The sequence below is a fragment of the Furipterus horrens genome, unplaced genomic scaffold (assembly GCF_987537825.1).
Source record: "Furipterus horrens unplaced genomic scaffold, mFurHor1.1.pri manual_scaffold_6, whole genome shotgun sequence".
In the NCBI taxonomy this organism is placed as follows: Eukaryota; Metazoa; Chordata; class Mammalia; order Chiroptera; family Furipteridae; genus Furipterus; species Furipterus horrens.
Genome location: NW_028327176.1, coordinates 163913642 through 163936297, shown reverse-complemented (window position 1 = coordinate 163936297; position 22656 = coordinate 163913642). Strand labels below are relative to the sequence as shown.

Here is a 22656-nt window from a genome sequence, read left to right as displayed (position 1 = left end):
TGCAAGATAAGTTCTACAGAAATGCTGGGAAAATGGGAGTCAGAAATTTTATAGAAAGCTCATCTTAGTTGAATTATTACTGCAAAAATAATAAGAATAAGAAAACTTTCTTTAGGGAGATAAAAAATACTACATATATACTGTATAGATGAAAGATAATGTTCATTTAGCCCATGTATAATCGTTGAAGATACACACCTAGACAATATTTTTTGATCTATAACAAAATATAACATAACCTATAACATTACAAGTTTAGTATAAAGGTCCCACAAATGCACAAGTAGAAGAGAGAATTTCTTATTAAAAAAGCAAGTATCAGGGTAGCATCAGGTCTCTCCTCTAGCAGAAGAAAAGAGAGTAAGGTCTACAAAGAAAAGGAAGAGGTTGTGATCTAAGAATTAATAACTAGCATTGAAGTTCATGTGGAAAAATAAGTTTTAAATATGCATGGCCCTCAAAAATAGACAATATATATACTTCTTGGAAAAAATGAACAAAGCAAACAAAAAACAAAAAATATTTTTTAAATGATTTCTTAAATTTATTTTTAGAGAGGGGAATGGAGGGAGACAGGGAGTGAAACACAATGTGTAAGAGAAACATCCATCTGTTGCCTCTCCGCATCCCTCAACTGGGGACCTGGCCTACAACCCAGGCACGTGCCCATGAGCAACATCCTTTCAGGTGCAAGATGCTGCCCAACCCACTAGGCCACACCAGTCAGGGCACAAAAAATAATTTTAAGCCCCTTAGTAACCAAGTAAAAGATGAATTAAAATGAAAGGTTGAAGTAGGCTATAAAACAAATGACCATTTTAAATATAGGATTACATATAGTCACTTAAATATGGTCTAAAAAATGAAATGCAACTTTGGGAAATTGCTGAAATAAATGATAATGTACAAAATAAAATTTTATAATGTAAGTCTGAAAGGTGGTCTCAAATACCAGATTACAGAATTAAAACAGAAAAAGGAAGATTAAAGAAAAGTAAAAATGCTAAATTATTTTACAAAGGAATGAATAAACACAAATTTTATACTTTGTATTGGTAGAAACATTATATTTTGATAAGAGATTCTTGGGAAATTTAAGCAACCGTAGAATTAAAATCAGAATGTATAAGTTCTAAAGCATTAAGGAAAATAAAAATACATGAAGTGGTTTATATTACAATTTAAAACACACACAAACAAAAAGCACACACAGCAGCTACAAATTTCAAGCTACAAATACAAGTGTGCAAGAAATTTTTTTTTTTCTTTCAATTAGTTTCACTTCTATCTGGTGCCCCAGTTCTGCATGGACGGTGGGAATTACATTCTTAAATTTTAAGGGTTGTTCCTCCTTGCCCTAATGTTGTGGCAACATTCTGAGAGGTTTAATCGTGCAAAGGCGGGCAATCTAATCGCTGAGAGAGAAATCCAGAGATCACTGCCGACATTCACGCAACCCCGTCTGCACGGCCTCTTCTGTTTTTCACTCAGGGCACAGTAATTTCTATGCAAATTTTCTGTGTGCCCTTGATGTCATCTGCCTTGGTTCTTGATATCAAGAAATACTGAGGATCTTCCCAGTGGCTATGAACGTCAGTCCCTTCCCTTATCACTTCCATATTTCCGAAGTTAATATTGGAGTCTGAAAATAAACGGGGTTTGGCAGCTTCCGGGCACCAGCCGTAACCCTCTGTTGTAGAACCAAAACACGAAGCACGTACGATAGGAGACGCCCGTGGCAGGCTTGCCCGGACACAAAGGACACCACAGACGCACTGGCTGCTGCGGCTGCGGCTGCGGCTGCGGCTGCGGCGGGCGGGGGTGATGCAGGGTGGGTGCGGCAGGGCGGAAGCGGGGCGCGAAGAAGCGGAAGAGGGGTGCGCGTGGAAGCGGAAGACGGGCGAGAGGGAGCGGAAGGGAAAGCCGGCGCCCAGCGACCTCTAGGACTTTGGCCGCAGTCTGTATTTTAAGTGTCGTCTAGGAGAGAGCCACAGCATGTCGCTGTGTAGTGGACTTTAGCGTTTCTCCATTCCAGTTCTAACCGGGACGTGCCAGGGCCCAGCGTCCCCGCGAAGCCGCCGCGCCGCCCACTGCCCTCTGCTGGGCGTGGGGACGCGGTGCCCAGCGCGGCAGCCGGACTTGGCCCGGTGAGGAGGCGGGTGGGAAAAACTTTCTTGAGAACGGAGAAATAGTTGAACGAGGAGGCATTATTTCAACGCACTAATTTAAATTAGGAACACTTTCAAGGCCGTGGGCGAGGTAGTGTTAAATGGCTAAAGAAAACAATTTAGCTGATGCAAACAACTGTATTGCTTTTCAGACTATCATGAAGCGTACAGTCTCCTTTCCAAGAATTGCAAAATGGGACCAAAGGCCCAAAGCTTTTATAGGACAAAGAATAAGGAAAAAGTAAGAGACGGGAAATATCAGATTGCTTGGGGCCATATGGTCACCCTTGGGTATGTTTGTAACCAAAGGCCAGTACTCAAGAGGCAGGTGCTGATTTAAAGCAAAGTGGTTTTCCGGCACCGGGAAGATGGCTAGTTTATATCGGGGAGCTGTGGGAAGAGCAGAACTAAGGAATTCCTGGCGATGTGCAGTGTCTCAGCTCTGGTCTGGGGTGGTTTCAGTGTTCTCTCTTGCGTGCGTCATCCTGTAGTTTCATCGCTGTATCCGCAGTTTCACTGCTGATATCGGGGAAAATACTTACAAGGAAACTTCTAATAGGTGAATCTTAGGTGCGTTTGTTAGTACAGTCCATTCTATAATGACCGCCTGATAAGTATATTATGTTTGTTTCAATCACTGCTACAGATTGAGAAGGCCCAGAGTTGGCTTGGCTTGGAGATTTGGCTGACTCGGTATACTGCGTTTCTGGTAAAAGGGAGCATTTATAAGGTGGCAGAGTTTTCTGTTGGTTTGCTGATGTGCGGTCCTGGGCAAGTAATGTTCCCAAGGACCTCTGTAGTTGTCTTTATCGCTACCTATGTATTAAATTATCTTGCTAAACTAAAACCTGTGTTGTTTGTTTTGTGCAGTTAATTTTCTAACAACAAAAAAAGCTGTCCATCTCGTTTTTAAAATGTGTTCTAGAAATTTTTTGAGCTTCAGTAATCCTTTATTGCCACACACATACAAGGTTACTGCTGTAGGAGTTCAAAACCACAGATCACTTACACGTTGAAAAGACTGATAAGGACCTTGAGAGAAAATCTACATCTACCCGCTCCCACCCCCCTTTTTCCCTCACTTCCACATCTGAGAGCCTCCTGTTTACCAACTAATACTCTTAAGTGCTAGAGGACCCCCTTCTGTGAAGACTTGTGCCTCTTGGAAGAGATAAGCCTTAGGGGAAAGATAGAAATTGTGAAATCTACCCAGGGAGGGAGGAATGTAATAATCATCTCAAATAGCTGATCTTTTCTTGCAATGTTACTGTCCTGACTTGAAAGACGAGTGTATAAAGATCAGGTGTAGCAAAGGCAGTGATCATTATTCCACTAAGAGAAACCAGCTTGCGAAGAGGCATGGAGTCTGCAGAGGGTGAGTAGTGAGTTAGTGGAGAGAGAGTAAGCCTCCTGTGATATTATGGATTCTTAAGCCTTGTATACCAATGTATTATTGGTAGATATTTGTCAAGCACTGCTCTAGGCACTGCAGATGGCTTCCTGCAGTTAAATCTAGGGGGAAGATTTGGTTAAGGAAGTAAACACAGAAAAGTGTGAGTGAGGGTTAATAAAATTATAAGTGAGAAGAGACAATAACAGAGTATTTAACATAGTTTAGAGTATTAATACTCATGATCTGGAGTTACTTTGAGAGAGAGACAAGTGTAATAGGTGACAGATCACATATACAGAGGCTTGGAATGAAGAGAACACCTGAAGAACTGGAGGAACTGAAAGAAGTTAATTTTGGTTGTGTGAGGGGACGGGTGTGTGTGGCATGTAATGAAATTTGAAGGTATATAATGACAGCTTACAACCAAATCAAAACTTTAAAAAAGGGTCATATATTGACTGTCTGAAATAGAATACTTTTGATTTTTTGTTGTTTACTACCTACCTTAGGCTAATCGTTTTCTTATTAAGTATGCATTTGTGTTAATTTTTTTCGTTTACTAAATTTCAGAATATGTAATGGGTTTTAAGAGAATGTCTAGGTTATTCCCTGTGCAGTGAAGGCAACTCTGATCACCTTAGCAGAGCTTTAAAAACATGGAGAGTGCCACCTTTGATCTCAGATGTCCATGGGAATCCCTTCTCTTTCCCTTTTCCTGTGACTTGGTTGTGACCTCATTCAGCTGAACTGAATCTGCTTGAGGGAGGACAGCAAAGCATCCTGCATGACAAGTTGTAAACATTTGCTTTGTCCTGAAGAAAGTTTATAAAATTGTAAATGCCTTAGAATCTGTTTGTTGTATTATAATTATAGAACTAAGCCAGATTGCTGATTGGTTAGCTACATGCTTATACAAAACCTGAATCTCAACTCTTGTTTGTTCACTTGTACTTTCAGGTACTATGGTAACTTAATAGTAGTTAGTATAGTTAACACCTTGTCATCTCTTCAGCACTGAAGTCTTTGTCTCTGAAATTAGAATTGGGATGAAAGTGTACACACTGGCTGGTATTAAATTTCTAGAATTGGGTCCTTAAACAGAGGTCAGCAAACCTGGTAGGCTTAAGCAGGGCCTTTGAATTTTTATGGTACTACAGTATTTGTAGCAAAGACAGGGGAATATGAGAAGAGAGGAAAGAGGGAGAGTTAGTAGAAGGGAGGTAGGAATGTGGGGGGGGGCATGAGAATATCTGGAATTAATAGAAGGCTTCATGAAATATTTATAAGGTCTCCTTGGAAAAATCAGCATATCAGAGATGTCTAATGAGGCAAAAATATTAGTGACATAAATATTTAAATTTGTAATGATTTCAGGATAAGGAGAAATAGATCTGATGCCATCCGTACCGGTTGTCTTTGTGTTGTTGGCTTGGAGGGTGGGATAATGCATAAAGACAGAACAGACTCGTTACAATGAGAGAAGTTATGTTGTTTATTGATTCTTTTATCCCACGATAATAATTTTAAATTCTAATGATTTTATAAACCATACTCCAGTATCTCCTAATTTAATTCTTGTTATTTCCCCAAAACAGAGTATTGTGGAAAACAAAGGCAATTTTTTTTTTTTTTTAATTAGCCAGCCAAGTCCTTATCAGGTTTCTTTGGCACATTTCTTTTATACTGAAGTTATAGTCAGTGTGGAAAAGATCAAGGCCTCTTGATCTTTTAATTTTCTATTGAGTTGTTTCTTGTATATCTGATGTATCTCTAGGGGCAAAACATGCAAGAACATACTCCAGGAAAAAGCAAGCTTGGACATATAGTAGAGAGGGAGGGGGAGGGAGAGAAAGAGTGGGCAAGAGAGAGAGTTGAAATCAGTAACAAAGAATATACTATATTCTTCAATTTATATAAAATTCAAAGCCGGCAAACTAATTTTGGATATTAGAAGTCAAGAGAGTGATCCTTATTTGGAGTAATGATTGAAAGGTGGCACAACAAACCTTCTGAGTGCTATTTACTTAAATATATTCACCTTGTGAAAGTTCATTGAGCTGTATACTTTTCTGAAGGCATGTTTTATGTCAACAGCAGTGCTTATGTAAGGTAAAAAGTCTGTGGGCAGAGTTGAGATTACCTAGAATGTATACATAAAGTGAGGGAAGAGTGACAGAACCCTGGGGAACACAGAAACGACCCACCCCACAGCCACCCATCTTCTCTCTCTCTCTCTCTCTCTCTCTCCTTTCATTTTCCTTAGAACCCCTTCCAGCTGTTCTGTGAAAACATTATATAAAGTAAGGATACTGCTAAGAATCAAATTTCTGTTAGAAAATAGGATTTCTCTTGTAACATTTCTGTATTGAGACTGTTTCTAAGTGACATTTGGACTGAATTTCTTCTTAAATTTTGGAAATGTCAGAATGGCAGAAGTAACTATTGTCATGAGGAAGATTACCTGGATGCAGGAGATGGTGCTAACTATAGAACAGCAACATTCTTCTAAACCTTGCTAGTGTATTTGATCCTAGAAAATGCACTGTAACTATGTTACCATCTCAATGATATAGTCCTGAGATGATATACTTTGTGAATTATGTGGTTTGAGTAAGGGGGATAAGGAAAGGAATCCATACTGACCATCTCTTCAAAGAGTGCTTTTAGAAGTTGGGAAGTACTTCCAATTAAACAAAAAATCTAATAACAAAACAAAACAAAAAGTTACAGACGTGTTTGTTCATCTAGACAACTATATACTTATGTCTCCTTTCCAGAAATGGCAAGAAGTCTTTTGAAGACATCATCTATGTCTATAAGAACAAAATTGCTACAGCAAACAGGACTGTCACTTTATAATACATCTCATGGCTTCCATGAGGAAGAAGTAAAAAAAAAACTGCAGGAGTTTCCTGGTGGCTCCATTGACCTTCAGAAGGAAGATAGCGGCATTGGCATCCTTACCCTGAACAATCCAAGTAAAAGGAATGCCTTCTCGGGTATACAGAGCTTTCGTTTGCTTGTTAAAGAGTAACACTAAATCTAACCTGCTATTACATGACTCTTATCCTTACTCTGGTGACATTAATTTTTGAAAGTCACGACTCTTTGGAACATGAAAACAAAACAAAACTGTCATGTGAACCAGGAACGTTTTTTATCAGTTGTGGAAATTTTAATGTTTTTCTTTAAAAACAAATCCATGAATACAGATGCTGATGGAAAGGAAATTGTCAAATTAATCTTGATTATTTTTTTTCCTTAGAAATGTGTTAACTGCTTAATAACTTCATTTGTTTGTTTTCATCTAATGTTACTGGGAAACAAGAAAAGGGGTGTTCAAAGATTTTTAAAAACTAAAGAGAAAAACCTATAAATGAAACAAAAACTGTTTAGCTTAAATTTTTTATGTGTGAATTGAAGAAGACTGTGATTTTAACCATGTAATTCCAATGTTATCAATGAAAACACTGCCCTTGCCTATTTTTTGCTACTTAGCTCTAACTCTGGTAGAGCTGGTAGGCAGCACTCTTGGCATAGAAGAATTTTATATTTAAAAGACCTGAAGGTCCAGGATATATGGTTAATTTGTAATGTTTTGCCAAAGCTCAAATTCAAATTATGCTACTTTGATGTTACGCAAAAGCAAATGAGTAACTTTGCTGAATACCCAGCCCTTGTATTTCAAGGTACTTTTGGCAGTATCTCTATTTGTCAGTTATGTACTTCATGGGGATAAATTATATTCTGTAGTAGCATTTGGAATATGGGCTCAAAAATATCAATACATTTTCATGTATCTATATGTAATCCTACCTATAAATATAATTCAGAAGACTGTAAACTATAAATTATCTATGGTAGATCTTTATATCAAAGATGACTTTTCTTTCCACTCAGCAGAATTCAGAGATGTCTATCTCTGTAGTGTTAACCAATAGAAATGTAATGCAAGACACAATTGTGAGCCACATATGTAACTTAAAATTTTATAGCAGACATATTTTAAAAAGTAAAAACAAACATAAAACTAATTTTAATATTTTATTTAACCAAGTAGATTCAAAATATTTCAACATGTGACTAATATAAAAATTTAAGAGGTTTTTTTATTTTTAAATACCAAGTCTTTGAAATCTGGTGTGTATTTTACACCTACGGCACATCTTAGTTTGGACTAGCTACATTTTAGTGTACTGCATGTGGTGGTGGCTGCTTTATTGAATAGTGCAGCTCCATACCTTCAATTAGTTCAGAGAATAAAAGCCTAGAAGTTAACATTAGCCTTGGAAAAATAAGATTACAAAGGTAAGACTGCTCTAAAGAATTAGATTAATAGTTTTAATTTACTACTGAATAGCTACAAATAACATGAATAAAACTTTATTCTAATGGAAACGTGTTAATTTGTTGCCTAATTAAAACACATACAAACAAACTATTATACATGGATGTGGATAATAGTGTTTTGCTGGGTTAGGATTTTGTCTGAAAATCACCCAACCAGGTACTCTTTAAGGTCCCTTCCAACTCTTAACAAGTATCTTAGAGTCAGAAAGCTGAGTTCAAGGTTAACTACTGGTACAGAAGTCTTATACTCAAGGCCAGCATTGTTTATTTGAAGCTTAAATATTAGGGATGATTGAAGGTCCATATTTACCTATATAGATTTATTCTCATGCTAAATGTGTTTTTCTGTAAAAAGAAAAAACTATTAGACTATAGATCTTTTGAGAGCAAGAACTATATTTCTAAAGCATCTAGGACATCCTTGGGTAGGTTTGCTGTTTCAACAAGGTCATCATTAGCAATTAGAAAGGATAGCCACATTAGTCATTATGTATTGTGGGACTGTTTCTCTCCTGTTTACTTCAAAAAATGGCAAAGAAAATAATAGTTCTTGACATCATGGAGTTTATATTCCTAAGAAGTAAACATAGTTTAATGGACTATATATCATAAGTTTTGGAACCTTGTGGTAGAGATTTTACCAGTTTTAACCCTGTTATGATCTTTATATTGGCTTCTTAAGCAGAGGAAAGAGTAAATGTAATCATGCTGAGAACATTATGAACTTTTCGAACTTGGAAGATTACCACAAATGAGCATAAATGTGACAGTCTCTACTATTTCCATTTTAAATTTATCTACTATAAAGAAACTCCAATAGAATTTTCGAATGATATCAAGCTAACAATCTATAAATCATAGAATTAATGTTTGCTAGGCATTTTATTGGCATTCTATCAAGCACTTCCATTGTATACCTTGGGCTTCTCGTGGAACAAGATATTTACTACTCTGTCCTGAACTGATGTCATGTTATACTAGTTTTGATGTGATTAGGGTCAGAATGTCACCTTTGTTTTGTTTACCATACGTCCAGTATATCATAAGATCTTATATTCTTAGCCAATAGTGTATTTGAATTAGGGATGTTGGCATAACTCATTATGAGCTTGTTGACTAAGCTGTGTACTGCTGTGAATTCAGGCCTGTATTTCATTTATACACAAAGGCATAATTTTTTCTCAAGACCATATTTCATAGTATTGATTCCAATGTTCATATTCCTAGTACATATATGAAATATATTCATTTTTCTACATAACCATATATTTGTGTAATTTCTTAGAGAAAGAGAGTGCTAACAAGTTGTAAACTTTTAAAGCAGGGATTGTTATGTATACCTCTTTTGTATGTACCGTACTTCATAGTATCAACACAATAGATATTTGACATTCAGTAAATATTTGTAAAATACATGACCTAAATATCTTGTTTGACACCTTATGGTGTCTAAATTCTATTTTCCAAGTATCTTAGCTGTTTGTGATTCCCCCTCCTCTCTCTGGCAGGTGTTATGATGCTACAACTTTTGGAAAAAGTTATTGAATTGGAAAATTGGACAGAAGGGAAAGGTCTTATTGTTCGTGGGGCAAAAAATACTTTCTGCTCAGGATCTGATCTGAATGCTGTGAAAGCATTAGGAACTCCAGAGGCAAGTATATATGAATTGTATACTAGGTTCTACAAGTTAATGGACATCTATGGCTGAGATATTTACATTTTACTTATGATAACAGCTACTCTTTAACAGCTTTTCAAGGATCAGAGTTTTTGTTTTACTTCTTAAAGATTAGGTTACAATAGTGTGAAGTACTGGAGGAAAAAAGGAAGGACAGGAAGATTAGCAATAACCAAAGTATTATACGTTATTAAATTCAGCAAGAATTTGAATTCTTAAGTGGAATCCCCTTAGCATCTCCTGATAAGGAATTTTACACAAGGTATAATCTAAAGTATCTATTATAGCTTTGGTATATAGTAGGCTTCAACAAGTGTTAACTATTTAAAAATTAGCTTTTAATTATTATTCCTGTAGAACAAAAATCCTAATCATCTTTCATTATCAGTCCTCCAAGGAACTTCTTTTTCTTGAATTCAGGCTTCCACCCACAACCCCTACTTCAAAAAACAAACAAACAAACAAACAAACAAAAAACCCTAGAGAGAACAGAGTAGAGGAGAGGGGAGGGGAGGGGAGAAGGAGAAATAATAATGAAAAGGGAAAAATGTGTTTGTTGTCATTTAATTATAGATGTGGGCTGTATTTAGATAAGAGGGGGAGTTGTATTATTTTATTTATATATTTATAGCTCATTATAAAAAAATTGTTGACACAGATGTCCCCCATTTCCCCTCCTTTTCCCTCCTTCCCCAAGCGCCACCACCTGCCTTCAGTACCCCCCAACGCCCCTCCCCGCTGAGATCTGTCAGTCAGTTTCATGTGTCCATGCCTCTGGTTTTATTTTGTTTCTCAGTTTATTTTGTTCATTAGATTCCACATATGAGTGAGATCATATAGTATTTGTCTTTCTCTGACTGGCTTATTTCGCTTAGCATAACGTTCTGTAGGTCCAAGAGTTGCTTCTTTGAGGTATTCCACAACTCGTACACCACTCTATATAGTATATAATCTCTGCTTGAATAAATAGGTGAGAAAAGGGTTCTCTCTTGGAAATTTTGATAAGACTTGGGTTTTAATCCTGGTTTCAACACTTTCTGGCTAAGTTATTGGGCAATCACTTAATCTTTTCAAGTCTTATTTTCCCAATCTATAAATAAGAATTATATATTTCACAGAACTATTTTGAGGATTCAAGATAGTGTATATAAAGTGCCTTCTAGCACAGTGTCTGAAAAATGTAGCTACTTTTATTTCAAAGCTCTTGATATTAATAAACATGAAATGATTCATAATTTGTAGCACCACTAGACTTAAATTTGTAATGTGTCTGAATGGTTAGAACATGAAGCTGGAAAACTGATTGTATGGATTCTGGCCCAAACTCTATGAATAATTAAGTGTGTGACCTGCAAGTTATTTGATTATGATTTGTTATCTCCAGACTGATTGTTATTGCCAGGCATTTTACTTTGTTCACAAAAGACACTGTAAAGATAGAATGAGATCATTGATTATTGTGGGTCAACATCCTCAAAAAGGTGAAAGGCTATTTTGTTTTCTTCTAGTTAGAAGGTTGTTTCTATCTCTTCAGATCATGAGGCCAGGATTTTTTCCCCCTAAAAGCTAAAAGTGGAAACATGCTGATAATCTAAGTTTTGTAGGAAAATCTGTACTTTTTATATACACTTAAGATAAGGGATCACTTTAAAAGTTCATTCTTTCTAGTATGGACCTTCCCTAAGTCACCTGCTCTCTTGAATGCCTGCAGTGGAGTCAGATTGACTTTTGATCAAGAGCTGACTGCTCGCGTGGTGTGGCCCCCATGCTAAGAGAGCACTGGAGCTGTCCGTTGCTTGTACTTCTGCACACCTGCCAGTCTCATCAGAAAATCTGGACTTGCGATTTTACTTTCTAATGTGTATCTTAGAACCCGGTTCAGTACTTAAAATGCCTTATTTTATTTAAAGTGTTTTCCTGGGTAGATGGATCCTTTCTTGAACTTTTATGAAATCTGCCAATTAATAGTATAGGAAACATGCAGCATAGAAATAAGCAATTTGAATAAACTTCTCTTATGGATAGTATTAAAAAGCACAGTAATATGTATAAAGTATGGGATACATTGTCTCACAATGATTTTAAAATTAACAAGCACTAGAAATTGTATATATAAAGTTCCTGATAAGTATTTCTGTTTCTCATATATATTTCTATATGTCTGAGAAATTACTATGTGTCACACTGAAATTTAAAGTAGCATGAGGACCTTTGAGGTTCATCCAGGTGTATGAGTTGCAGCTGCATGTATAAATGTGTCTGCTCCTCACAGCCAAGAGTATACTTTTTGTTGTTGCAGATGCATGAGTAGCATCTGCTTATTTGGTGAATTTGCTTTTTGAATGTGATGATTTTAGTAATTGGATTACTTTCCTTTCTAATTTCAACAAGATACTTGAAAGTGATTATTAAATGGCATTTTTAAAAACCATGATTATGTTGATGTTTTTGCCACTGTATTTTTTCAGTTAAAAATATTTTATTAATGAAAATAACCAAATATAAACAAAAGTAGAGACTAATACAGTGAAACCCTCACATACTCATTACAGCATCAACAACCATCAACATTTTATTATATCTGTTTATCATCCCACTTTTTTTAATGTAGCGGGTCTCTTAAGAAGTTAGTTTCATTTTGGTACCCTTTGTTTAATGAGTAGGAAAAGAGCTAAACTGCCCCTTCTAGTCAGTAAATCCTTGGTTGAGAAGGTCTAGGTAGAGAGAGGGATTAACATAGCACAAGCATTAGCCCTGAAAAGTTATGGGACAGAGAAAAGAATAAAATAGGGAAAAATTTAATATAAGTCTTAGGTTGGCCAAAAAGTCCATATTTTTTTCCCTGTAAAAAGAAACGCATATTTTTTCATTTTCCACCAATAATTTTATGGATTTGGATATTGTGACTATATTGGCTATCTCCCATGTGGTATAACATTGATTGTTCTCAATTAATGTCTTGACTTGATCGTTATCAACTTCAGCTAGTCTACCTGACATTGGAGCATTGTCCAGTGAGAAATTTCGAGCATGAAACTTCGCAAACCACTTTTGACTGATAGACTCACTGCACAAATCATTTTTTGCGTTTCAGTTGTGTTTTTACCTTCCTTGAAATAACAAAGTGTAATATACCAAAAATGTTGCTTATTTTCTTCCAGCTCCAGTATTAAAATGGCTACACAAAAATTCACCAATTTTGATGTGTTTTTTTAAGCACGCTGATATGACAACTATCACAATACAATCTAATAAAATTGTTTTGAATGAAGTTAAAGACAACTAAGTGCTACTAGAGCCATCTTTCAGGAAAAACCCAATAAACTTTTCTGGTCAACTCAATATTAACCCAATTAATAAGATTTGGATTTGTTGTCACAGATGTTCCGTAGTCAGTCTTTATTTCAGAGGGCAAAAATAATCAAAATCCAATTATAAGCTTTAAGATACGGGAGATAAAAACCTTACTTTGCATTGAATGGGTATTATGCCTCAAGGAAAAGTCTAACATTTTAGAAACCTTTATACACTTAATCTAGCTTGAAAATATCCTTCTTTGCCCCCTGACCTACCTTGTTCCTTTTTTGCCAATCCATTGCTCCTTATTTCTCATTGTATAAATTTCTACAGTGACCTCAAAGTTCTTGTCTAATTTTGTTGCTTTTGTTTCTACTATTGAACAGTCCCATTTTGGCCTTATTAATTTATAGACACGCTATTATAATTTTCTCTAAGCTCTTCCAAAGTCTTTTGCGAAAATAAATAAGTCCACATTGCAAGCACTTAGGGCAAAAAAGATGCTCATTTATGGTTCTCGGATAAGATACTTTTATAGGTTGGGCATTTTTCCATGTACGATAAATGTGGCTCACGGTAAATAGGATGTTAATATAGTTCCTCTGGCACTTAGAAGCTGAGTATTGTGCTTCTCATTTCTATTCTGGGAGAAGTTGGAAAAGTAGGGTTGGGTCTCAGGGTCTGTCATCCAGAAAGGATGAAAATATCACCTCCTGCAGCAACTCTACTGTAAACTTTTTTTTTTTTTTCCCCAGCTTCCAGCTTTCATTTATCAGAGCAAGTCTAGCTTTTCATTGGTTCCTTTCCTTCAATTTATTCTATTACAAGTAGGGATTTATTGCTTATTGACAGTTTGGCTTAAGAGTCTGTGTGGTGTTAACCATGATTTCATACTGCTTTTAAACATTTTTACTGTGACTTTTACTTCTGAATGAGAATTGTAACAGTATACAGGCTAATAATACCTGCTTCACTTTCATTTCTACCAATTCTAAATCCTTCCATCAGAGTTTTAAGTACTCGAAATCTAGTAAGAGAAGATAGGCCTATTAAAATTCGTTTGAGATGCTTTAATAGACTCTATTGGACAGGTTTTTAATGTAATATAATCAGTCCAGTTTTAAACCTCTAGCTCTTTGTGCTTGTATTAAGTTTCTTATCACTTTATAATATAGATGGACCTTTCTAAGGAAGAATTTTGTTTAGGAAATTGGTACCATACTGGTTTTTACAATTTGTTGCCTACATTTGTTTTATAAGTCAGCATAGTTATCCATCTAAACGTCATCTGATTCAGTTAATTTCATCAGGCACATACTGTATGTAGCCAAACATTGTACCAGCCTCTGAAGATAAAGAAGGCATTTTGCCAACCTCAAGGAACTTACTGTTTAAACCTAAGTAAATGCCATCTCCCCTTCTACTTTATGGAGCCTTCCCAACTATCCCAACCAATTGAAATTAACTGTTTCTTATTTGGTACAATTCTCAGTTTGTTTAAGCATTTAAAAAAATACTTATACTGTACCTTGATATGTTGCGCTTCTTTATCTCGTAAGATTTTTGAGGAATAGGAACTGGGACCACATTCGACTTACAATAGTCCCTAGCTCTTATCTCGTATAGATGAGCCTAATAAAAAATCCAAACACAATGCATACAAGACAATCTATAAGTCCTATAGTTAAGTTACAGAAATAAAAATATCACAGAAACACAAAGGAGAAAACTATTACTGTGGGATTTAGAAAATCTTGATGGAAAATATTTTATCTGTGTGCTCCCTAAAATATGCAGAGGGAAGGACAGGCTCTTTCTTTCTTTGGAATAACGGGAATGTTGTGAACAAAAACACAGGAACAAGAGTAGGCTGTTAAAGGAATGACAAGTAGTTTGTTGTGGTTGAAGTTAGGATGCTTGGATAAGCGGTATGGTAGTCATTAAAGCTGGTAAAATAGTTTGGGATCAGTCCTTCCCAAGGAATTTAGACTATTTTGTTGGTGATATGAAATATCAGGCAGCAGGATACAATATAAATTGCAGAAGAAAAAGAAGTTAAATACAGAGACGATTTGGGAAGCAAGGCTATTTTAATAATCTGAGCATGAATAATACAAATCTGAACTAGTGTAATGACAGTGAAAATTTAAAATAAAAAGGGATTATATTGGAAATATTTCGAAGGAAGAATTTGGAGGACATGCTTGGTAACTAATTGATGTGGAAGAACTGAAATGAAGAGTCAAAGATAATAACAATATTATGAACCTTATTGACAGGAAGACCTTTTTCTATTAACTTTATAACTTGCTTACATTTATGTGATCATTTTTCCAAGTCCTCTAAGTCAAATAGAACAGGTATTTTTTTTAAAATTATTTGTTTGTTTATTTATTTTTAGAGAGAGGAGAAAGGAGAAAGAAGGGGAGAGAAATATCGCTGTGTGGTTGCCTCTAACTCATGCCCCCAACTGGGGACCTGGCATGCAACCTAGTAATGTGCCCTGACTGGGAATCAAACCAGCGACACTTGGCTCGCAGGCCGATGCTCAATCCACTGAGCCACAGCAGCCAGGGCTAGAACAGGTATTTTTTAAATGGGTTTTTCCTGCCTTATGGATGATGAAACTGAAGTTCATAGTTATGCATTTCTCAAGTTCATGTTACTATAAAGTGGTAATGTTAGGATTCAAACTCAGCTCTTTCACTACTAATTGGTTTAGCCATGCTGAATATGAAGTATTGGCAGAATGTGAAATTTCTAGTAGGTTTTGGGACTCTACATGAAAACAATAGTTGAAGCAATGGGAATGGATCATATTTTCAAAGAAACTGTAGATAAAGAAAGGGAAGAGAATTGTGGATTGGATTTTTTTGGTATACATGCATTTTAGAGGATTTAGCTGAATAAAAAGAGACAAAAAGAAAACTAGAAAAGAATAAAAGAAATGAGAAAATCAGGAGTGGACAGTTACTAAAAACAGAATATCAAAGAAACTGGTCAAAGCAAAATACCATTTGTTATGGAGAGGCAGAGGAAGATGAGAAAAGGAAAAGCCATTTAATCTAACAAGCTGAAGATTATTAAAATTCTTTGAGGTGAGTCTTGATAGATGTCTGAAGATCAGATTATACCAGCCTGAAGAAGAGGAGCAAATAAAAGATGCAATGAGTTTGGACTACTTTTAAGAAATTATTTTATATGTTTATATTCTTAGGGGATCAGCATTTTGGATAATAGTTTGGTGTATCTTTATGTCTCCTCCCTCCATAATACCCTGAGTAGAACTCCGCACTTTTCTGGGGTATTTGATTTAACTTACACATCTAAGTCTTTGCTAATACTTCATGCAAAGTTGAGCTCAAGGAATCCTAGAAAATCAACATCGAAAACCACAGCATTGGCATTTCAGACAGCATCTAAGAGTTTTAAATGAAAACCTTATTAAAAAATGTTAGGTGTATTTTTGGCTTTATTTCTAACTCCTGAAAAAAATTATTTTTAATTTCTCATATAATACATTTGTATTATACTTTTGTGTTTGTTTATTTTTATTTAAAGGATGGAGTAGCCTTATCTATGTTCATGCAAAACACCTTAACAAGACTTATGAGGTAATGTAATTTTCTTTTTAAAATATGATTTCTAAAACAAAAATAGCCCTTTAATATTCTATGTGTTGTATCAGTTAAAAGAACTGATTTTCAAATTATATTTATTCTAATGATAGCTATTTATTTGTGCCATCAAGGGTAACATTTAATTAAGTGTTGGTGAAATATATACAAGTATTTAAAAAATAAGAGACATGAGAGATAAAAAGAATTTAAAACATAGCATGTTTCCCTACAGAGCTTGTATTACTTGCTATATGTATGTAGCTATAGACACAGGTAAGTTATTGATATTAGAGCAGAATAAAGGACAATCAAAAGATGACACATATAATTCTACTAACCAGAATTAGTAGAATGTACAGTGAAGTGTTCTGTGTCTAGAGGAGAGAGAAAAAGAACTATGGATTTCTGAGAAGGATGGATTCACTTTGTACCTAAATGAAGAAAAAGGAGAGAATTCTTCTTGGCCTATCACTGTGCATTTGGGGTAACAAACAATGACAGATGACAAAGGTCTGATTAGCTTTTTACTTCTGTATTCCAACTGGAAACAACTTAAAATTTACAAAAACTAAAGAAATTATTTATTTATTATATTTACCAGTTGGACATCACTGTACTTCTATTCTTATATGAGAGTCTAGAAAGAATAATGGAATCATAATATTACTATTCTAAAATACTTTTTTATTGTATTAGCACCTTTTCACCTCCATTCCCCTATTACATTTGACTTTTTCTTAGGTAAATCTAGAGTTTTTTAAATAATTTTTTAGTTGGGAGTAGTATGTGTTAAGAAATCTGCAGTTCCTTTAAAGCTACAGCTTTGCATTTCAGTTAGAACTTACAAAAAAAATCAATACTTTCAAAACATTTTAGACTTACCTTTTAATACTAACACAGTCCTGCACTGCAAAGTGGGTCTTTGCATACAGGAAAGGTAAAGAAATTTTTTTGACCACAGAACCATTCCTTTACATAGGAATTGTCTATGGATCATTTCAGTGAATAGTGAAAAGACAGAAATCTTTGTAACAGCACAGTTTGGGAACTCAGTCTTCTGTACTAATTTCCTCCCTTTGGATACAGCCTTAACTTTCCCATATATAATCCAATATCAATAAAAATGGACTAAGACAATATCACATTGAATTATTCCTGATTGCCAGTAAGTAGTCAAGAAGTTTTGGGAGCTGTATATTATCCAAAGACACCCGTTTATTTGAAATAAAGTTACAGGCTGACTACAGTTTAAAAACATATGATGATTCAGGGAGGTATTTTAAAAACTTACATGGCATTTAGTATGAATTAGTATATCTTTAGTATTACACTATTTTTCTCCTTATGATGTACTGGCTATCCTTTGAGGTTTGTTTCTTATTATAAACATAGTTCAATAATTTTGTTTCTATTGCATCTTAAGTTTTTAAATAATATTTGCAGATTAATATTGAAATAAAAATGTTAATGTACATTTTTCCTTTTTCCTTCAATATACAGACTTCCTTTAATAAGTGTTGCACTGGTTCAAGGTTGGGCATTGGGTGGAGGAGCAGAATTTATTACAGCATGTGATTTCAGGTAGGATGAAAATTGCGTTATTCCTCACACAGGTACAGTTAACATGTTCAGATATATTATTCGCCTGAATATAAATATTTTATATAATCTTAAACAGAAAAATCAATTAGCAAGTCTTTTTTGTTCATCATTTGAATAGTTTTAGTCAGTTGAGCATAATAACTCTACCATCCATTCAAAAAGTTAAAATAAAATGACTTTAAATAAATCAAATCCATTTTAGCAAAGTCCCTCCCAGCATCTAGGGTTTTAACCAACTTTTATGTTCAATTGATACTAAATGAATTTATTCCTGACATAATCCTTTTCTGTATTGTAGGAATAGCTCTGAGCCAATGTTTGCATTAATTCCAGGATGTAATTTAGAACTACAATACATTAAATTTATTCTTTGGAAAGCTATTTTATAGGATTGTGTTCAGTGTTAACAATATTCTTATCTAGACTATTTGGCATTGTTTCTGTAATTTCTATTCTACTTTCTTCATTTCGACATTGTTTTCTGTTTATTATATCAAGGCAGTACCCCTTTTCAAATTTGGAGCTAGTTTCAGATTCGTAGGGATTCGTTCTTTCTTCCTTCCAATTAAAAATGATGTATTGAAAATTACTCTTTTCATGGATATTTACCTCTAAAAGCAGTTGTTCATAACTGAGTAAGATCTACCCTTGTAGGAATTCACAGCTGTGAAGAGGAAGTTCTCTCTCCCGGTGGTTTAATAAATAGGCTTTTGTGAGAAACTCTATAGGAATATTTCTCCTGATTAAAGGGTCAAAAATTAGGAGTTTGTTGTTCTTGATGCTGATAGAACCAGTAAAATTCGGACATGACCTATGGTCTAAATTAAGGTTTTAACACAGTTAAATCACTGAAGCATGGAGTCTAAATAAAACCCATAGGCAGCATTCCCTAAACAGTATAACTTTATGCAGTTTATTAAGAGTACAAATATTTTAACTGGCAGTTGTGAAAGCCTTTTGCGGTGTTCACTGATATTTGTTAACTCCTCTTTATTGTTCCACTTTGCTTATTAATCAAGCAATTCATAAAAACCCCAAAATTCAGGGAAAATAAATTCCTACTAAAGGACATCACTGCTGTCAGCCTCACCCAAGTTGCTCTCAACTTTCTTAATCGTATCCCTGGTCTAGTTGGCCATTGTGTGTGCACTGTGGGGTGAAGTACACACATAATGAAGCTAACTGACCTGGGTTTTAATTCTGGCTCTGCTACAGCTGCACGTGAGATGTTGAGGGAGGTGTTTATATAGTTACCTCTGTTTTCTCTCTGTAAAATGAGGCTATTACTGTAGCTCATATGGTTCTGAGGATTGACGTGAAGTTCCATAGACAACCGGTATATTCTTGAATGCTAAAGTCTTAACACAGCAACCAGGGTAACCCCTATTTTAAATAAGTCAGATACTACTCTCTTGAGTAACCGCCTCTAAATAGCTTTACAATTAAAAAATAAAATCTGAACTCCCATCTAAGGCTTATAAGCCTACCTCTCCAGTCTCCACTGCCATTACTGTTTCCTCCATTCCAAGTACCGTAGCCTGGTCCTCAGAGATACTAAGAAATTCTACTTCCAGGCCTCTGCACTTGCAATCCCTCTTCCTGGAACACTCGCCCCCCCAGAATTTTTCATTGTTTCCTCACTCAAGTAGTTGCTCAAATATTCAGAGGCTTTTTCCATCTAAAACAGCACACACCCAACACACACACTCTCCTTCTCTAGTCCCTTGCCCCACTTTATTTTCATAGCACTTACCAACAGACATCGTTTCATTCAGCGTCTTTCTCTAACAGGAATGTAAACTGGCATTGGTAGTGCTTAGTATTTGCTGGGAGACTGGATAGATGCTGGTTAAAAAACAATCTTCTTTCCTGAGGACTACTGACCTTAACTTACTTATTCTCCCCCCATGGTATGCACCTAACAGTTCCTGCTCCCATATTTTCACTTAACCTAGGTTTTCTCATTAGGCCACCACGTACTTGAGAGATACACTTCGGGCTTTTTAAAAATAAAGACTAGATTCTTATTTGCAAAGTAAGCACAACAAGAATGTTGATACTGTTTTTAGAGGGAAGCTGTAAATACTGTGTATAAATTGAATTCTATACTCTGCCATATTTTTTTAACATTCAGTTTTTAATATATCTACCTATAAAGACCTATGGAGATTTCAGATCAGATCATGAATGGTTAGTACTTTATGACTAAAGCATATATAGTTACAATTAATTTTTTTTTCTTTTCTGATTTACAGATTAATGACTACAGAGAGTGAGATCAGATTTGTTCACAAGGAAATGGGTATAATACCAAGCTGGGGCGGCACTACCCGGCTGGCTGGAATTATCGGCAGTAGACAAGCTCTCAAAGTGCTAAGCGGGGCCCTCAAACTGGATTCAAAACAAGCTTTAAACCTAGGAATGGTCGATGAGGTCTTGCAGTCTTCAGATGAAACTGAATGTCTAGAAGAGGCACAAGAGTGGCTAAAGCAGTTTATCAAAGGGCCAACCGAAGTCATTAGAGCTTTGAAAAAAGCTGTTTCTTCAGGCAAAGAGCTTTGTTTCCAGGAGGCATTACAGACCGAAAGAGATCTTTTAGGAACACTTTGGGGTGGACCCGCAAATTTGGAGGCTATTGCCAGGAAAGGAAGATTCTGTAAATAGTTGTTTTAAAATATGATACTACGAGAAAAGTTAAATGATATTAAATATGTCAGAATTACTTTGAAAGGTACCACTAGTATTTGGGTTTGTTTTTAGTAATTTTTTGACTACCTGAACTCACTGGCATAGTTTCAGTATCCTCACTCAGTGCCCCCTGACTTGCAGGGGTTGGGTTCCATGACCCCCAGAGGATGCCTGAAATTGAGAATAGTACTGAACTATCTGTATGCTATTTTTTCTTTTAATTACATACCAATGATAAAGTTTAATTATAAACCACAGTAAGAGATTAATAACTAATAAATAATTATACTTTAACAAAAGTTCTGTGAATGCAGTCTCTTTCAAAATACATTATACTGTACTCACCTTTGTACTTATAAGAAGCACTTAATTGCTTCTCTTTGACATATTAGATTGCCAGCAGCACTATTCTGGTACTTTGGGGGCATTATTAAAGAAAATAAGGTTTACTTCAGCAAAGGCACTGTGATACTGTGGAACCCTGATAACCAAGACAGCTACCAAGTGACCAACAGGCGGGTAGAGGATACAGCGTGGATAGACTGGACAAAGGGATTCAAGTCCTGGGCAGGGTATAGGACAATGTGAGATGTCATTAAGTACAGTATGCCTTTTAAAGCTTGTGGTTTATTTCTGGAATTTTCCATTTAATATTTTTTGGACTGCAGTTAACTGGGTACCTGAAACCTCAGAAAGTGAAAGCACAGATTGGGGCCGGGGGGAGGGGGGGATGCTCCTGTATTTGGGTATTTGCAAGTAAATCTGGAATGTTTCCCTAAAATATATAACACTTTTGCTTAAAAATTATAACCCATTTCCCAATTCCCATATGTGTTCTTAGCCTATAACCAAAGACCAGTTTTTAAAAGGAAAAGCTTCTACAAAAAACCTATTCTGGGGTTATTTTTCTCACATCTGTGTTCTGTCTTACCTGGAAATAATTTATCAAACAAAAAACGCACCTTAAGGAAACCTGAAATTAACAGAAGTGGAGACAAGAAAAGGTATCATCAATCATTCTGTGCTCTAAGCAGCTGAAGTAAAGAAGTCATGGAGAATGAAAGATGCTCCCCACCTCACCCCGCTACAAATCTGGAACCTTATTTGATCTTTCTAAAAGTTAGTTTTCTATTTTAAATTACCTACTAAACAATGATAGCCAGCATATGGAAGGTCTGCTGACTACAGAGCTGGCCATTCATTTGTGTGCCCTGGAACTTAACTATTGTTTAGTAAATTTTACTATTGTGTAGTAAAGTCTAATTTTATATCAAAACTGCCTGAGGCTTCAAAGCGACACAGAAGCATTCTGTAACCTACATTTGCACTGTACATCAGATTTCAAAATTTTTCCTGAAAGGCAGCTAGCCTTTCTTCTTTTATAACTTTTAAAACTAAATTTAATAAAAATACACAGCTCAAATTCATGGTTCTATCAGTAACAGACTATAAAAAACACAAACCAAACAATTAAGTCCCAATGCTAACATATCACAGAGGTAAAAGATAATTTCAAAGTACTGAGTTTTTATTTGCTATTTGTAAAATTCAATTCACACTTCAAAATCATATTAAAAGCTTACATAAGCTTCACCAACATGATCCTACTGTTTTGAGTTAGGAAAATATAAGACCAACTTACATTACTTTCTTGCAGAATCAAATTCTGGATTTCCAAGTTAACCCAATACTTCCTACCTTGCCACAGGTTCTACAACATTTTGTGTAAAGTTAATTTGTTGTCTACTAAAGCTGTTTATAAGTAAGCCTACTGTTTTAAGTCAGATGAGTGTTAGACCACTAATGAAGATGGCAAGAAAAATCATATATTTTGTACTATCTATTTAAGAAATTTGCCTC

General features: G+C 35.4%; 1 protein-coding gene across 4 annotated transcripts; it reads left to right on the top strand.

Annotated features, from left to right (window-relative positions):
* Window positions 1-1875: 1875 nt before the first annotated feature.
* ECHDC1 (ethylmalonyl-CoA decarboxylase 1) lies at window positions 1876-20951 on the top strand. Of its 4 annotated transcripts, none has more exons than XM_090279823.1 (7): window positions 1876-2147; window positions 2815-2877; window positions 6339-6560; window positions 9420-9562; window positions 16448-16500; window positions 18007-18087; window positions 20364-20951. In XM_090279823.1, the coding sequence occupies exons 3-7, from the start codon at window positions 6341-6343 to the stop codon at window positions 20770-20772; spliced, it is 906 nt and encodes a 301-aa protein (XP_090135949.1). In that variant the 5' UTR covers window positions 1876-2147; window positions 2815-2877; window positions 6339-6340; the 3' UTR covers window positions 20773-20951. The 4 variants fall into 4 exon arrangements, with proteins under 4 accessions (XP_090135949.1, XP_090135948.1, XP_090135950.1 ...); XM_090279822.1 differs by having other exon boundaries at window positions 2815-2898; XM_090279824.1 differs by lacking the exon at window positions 2815-2877.
* The last annotated feature ends 1705 nt before the right edge of the window (window positions 20952-22656 follow it).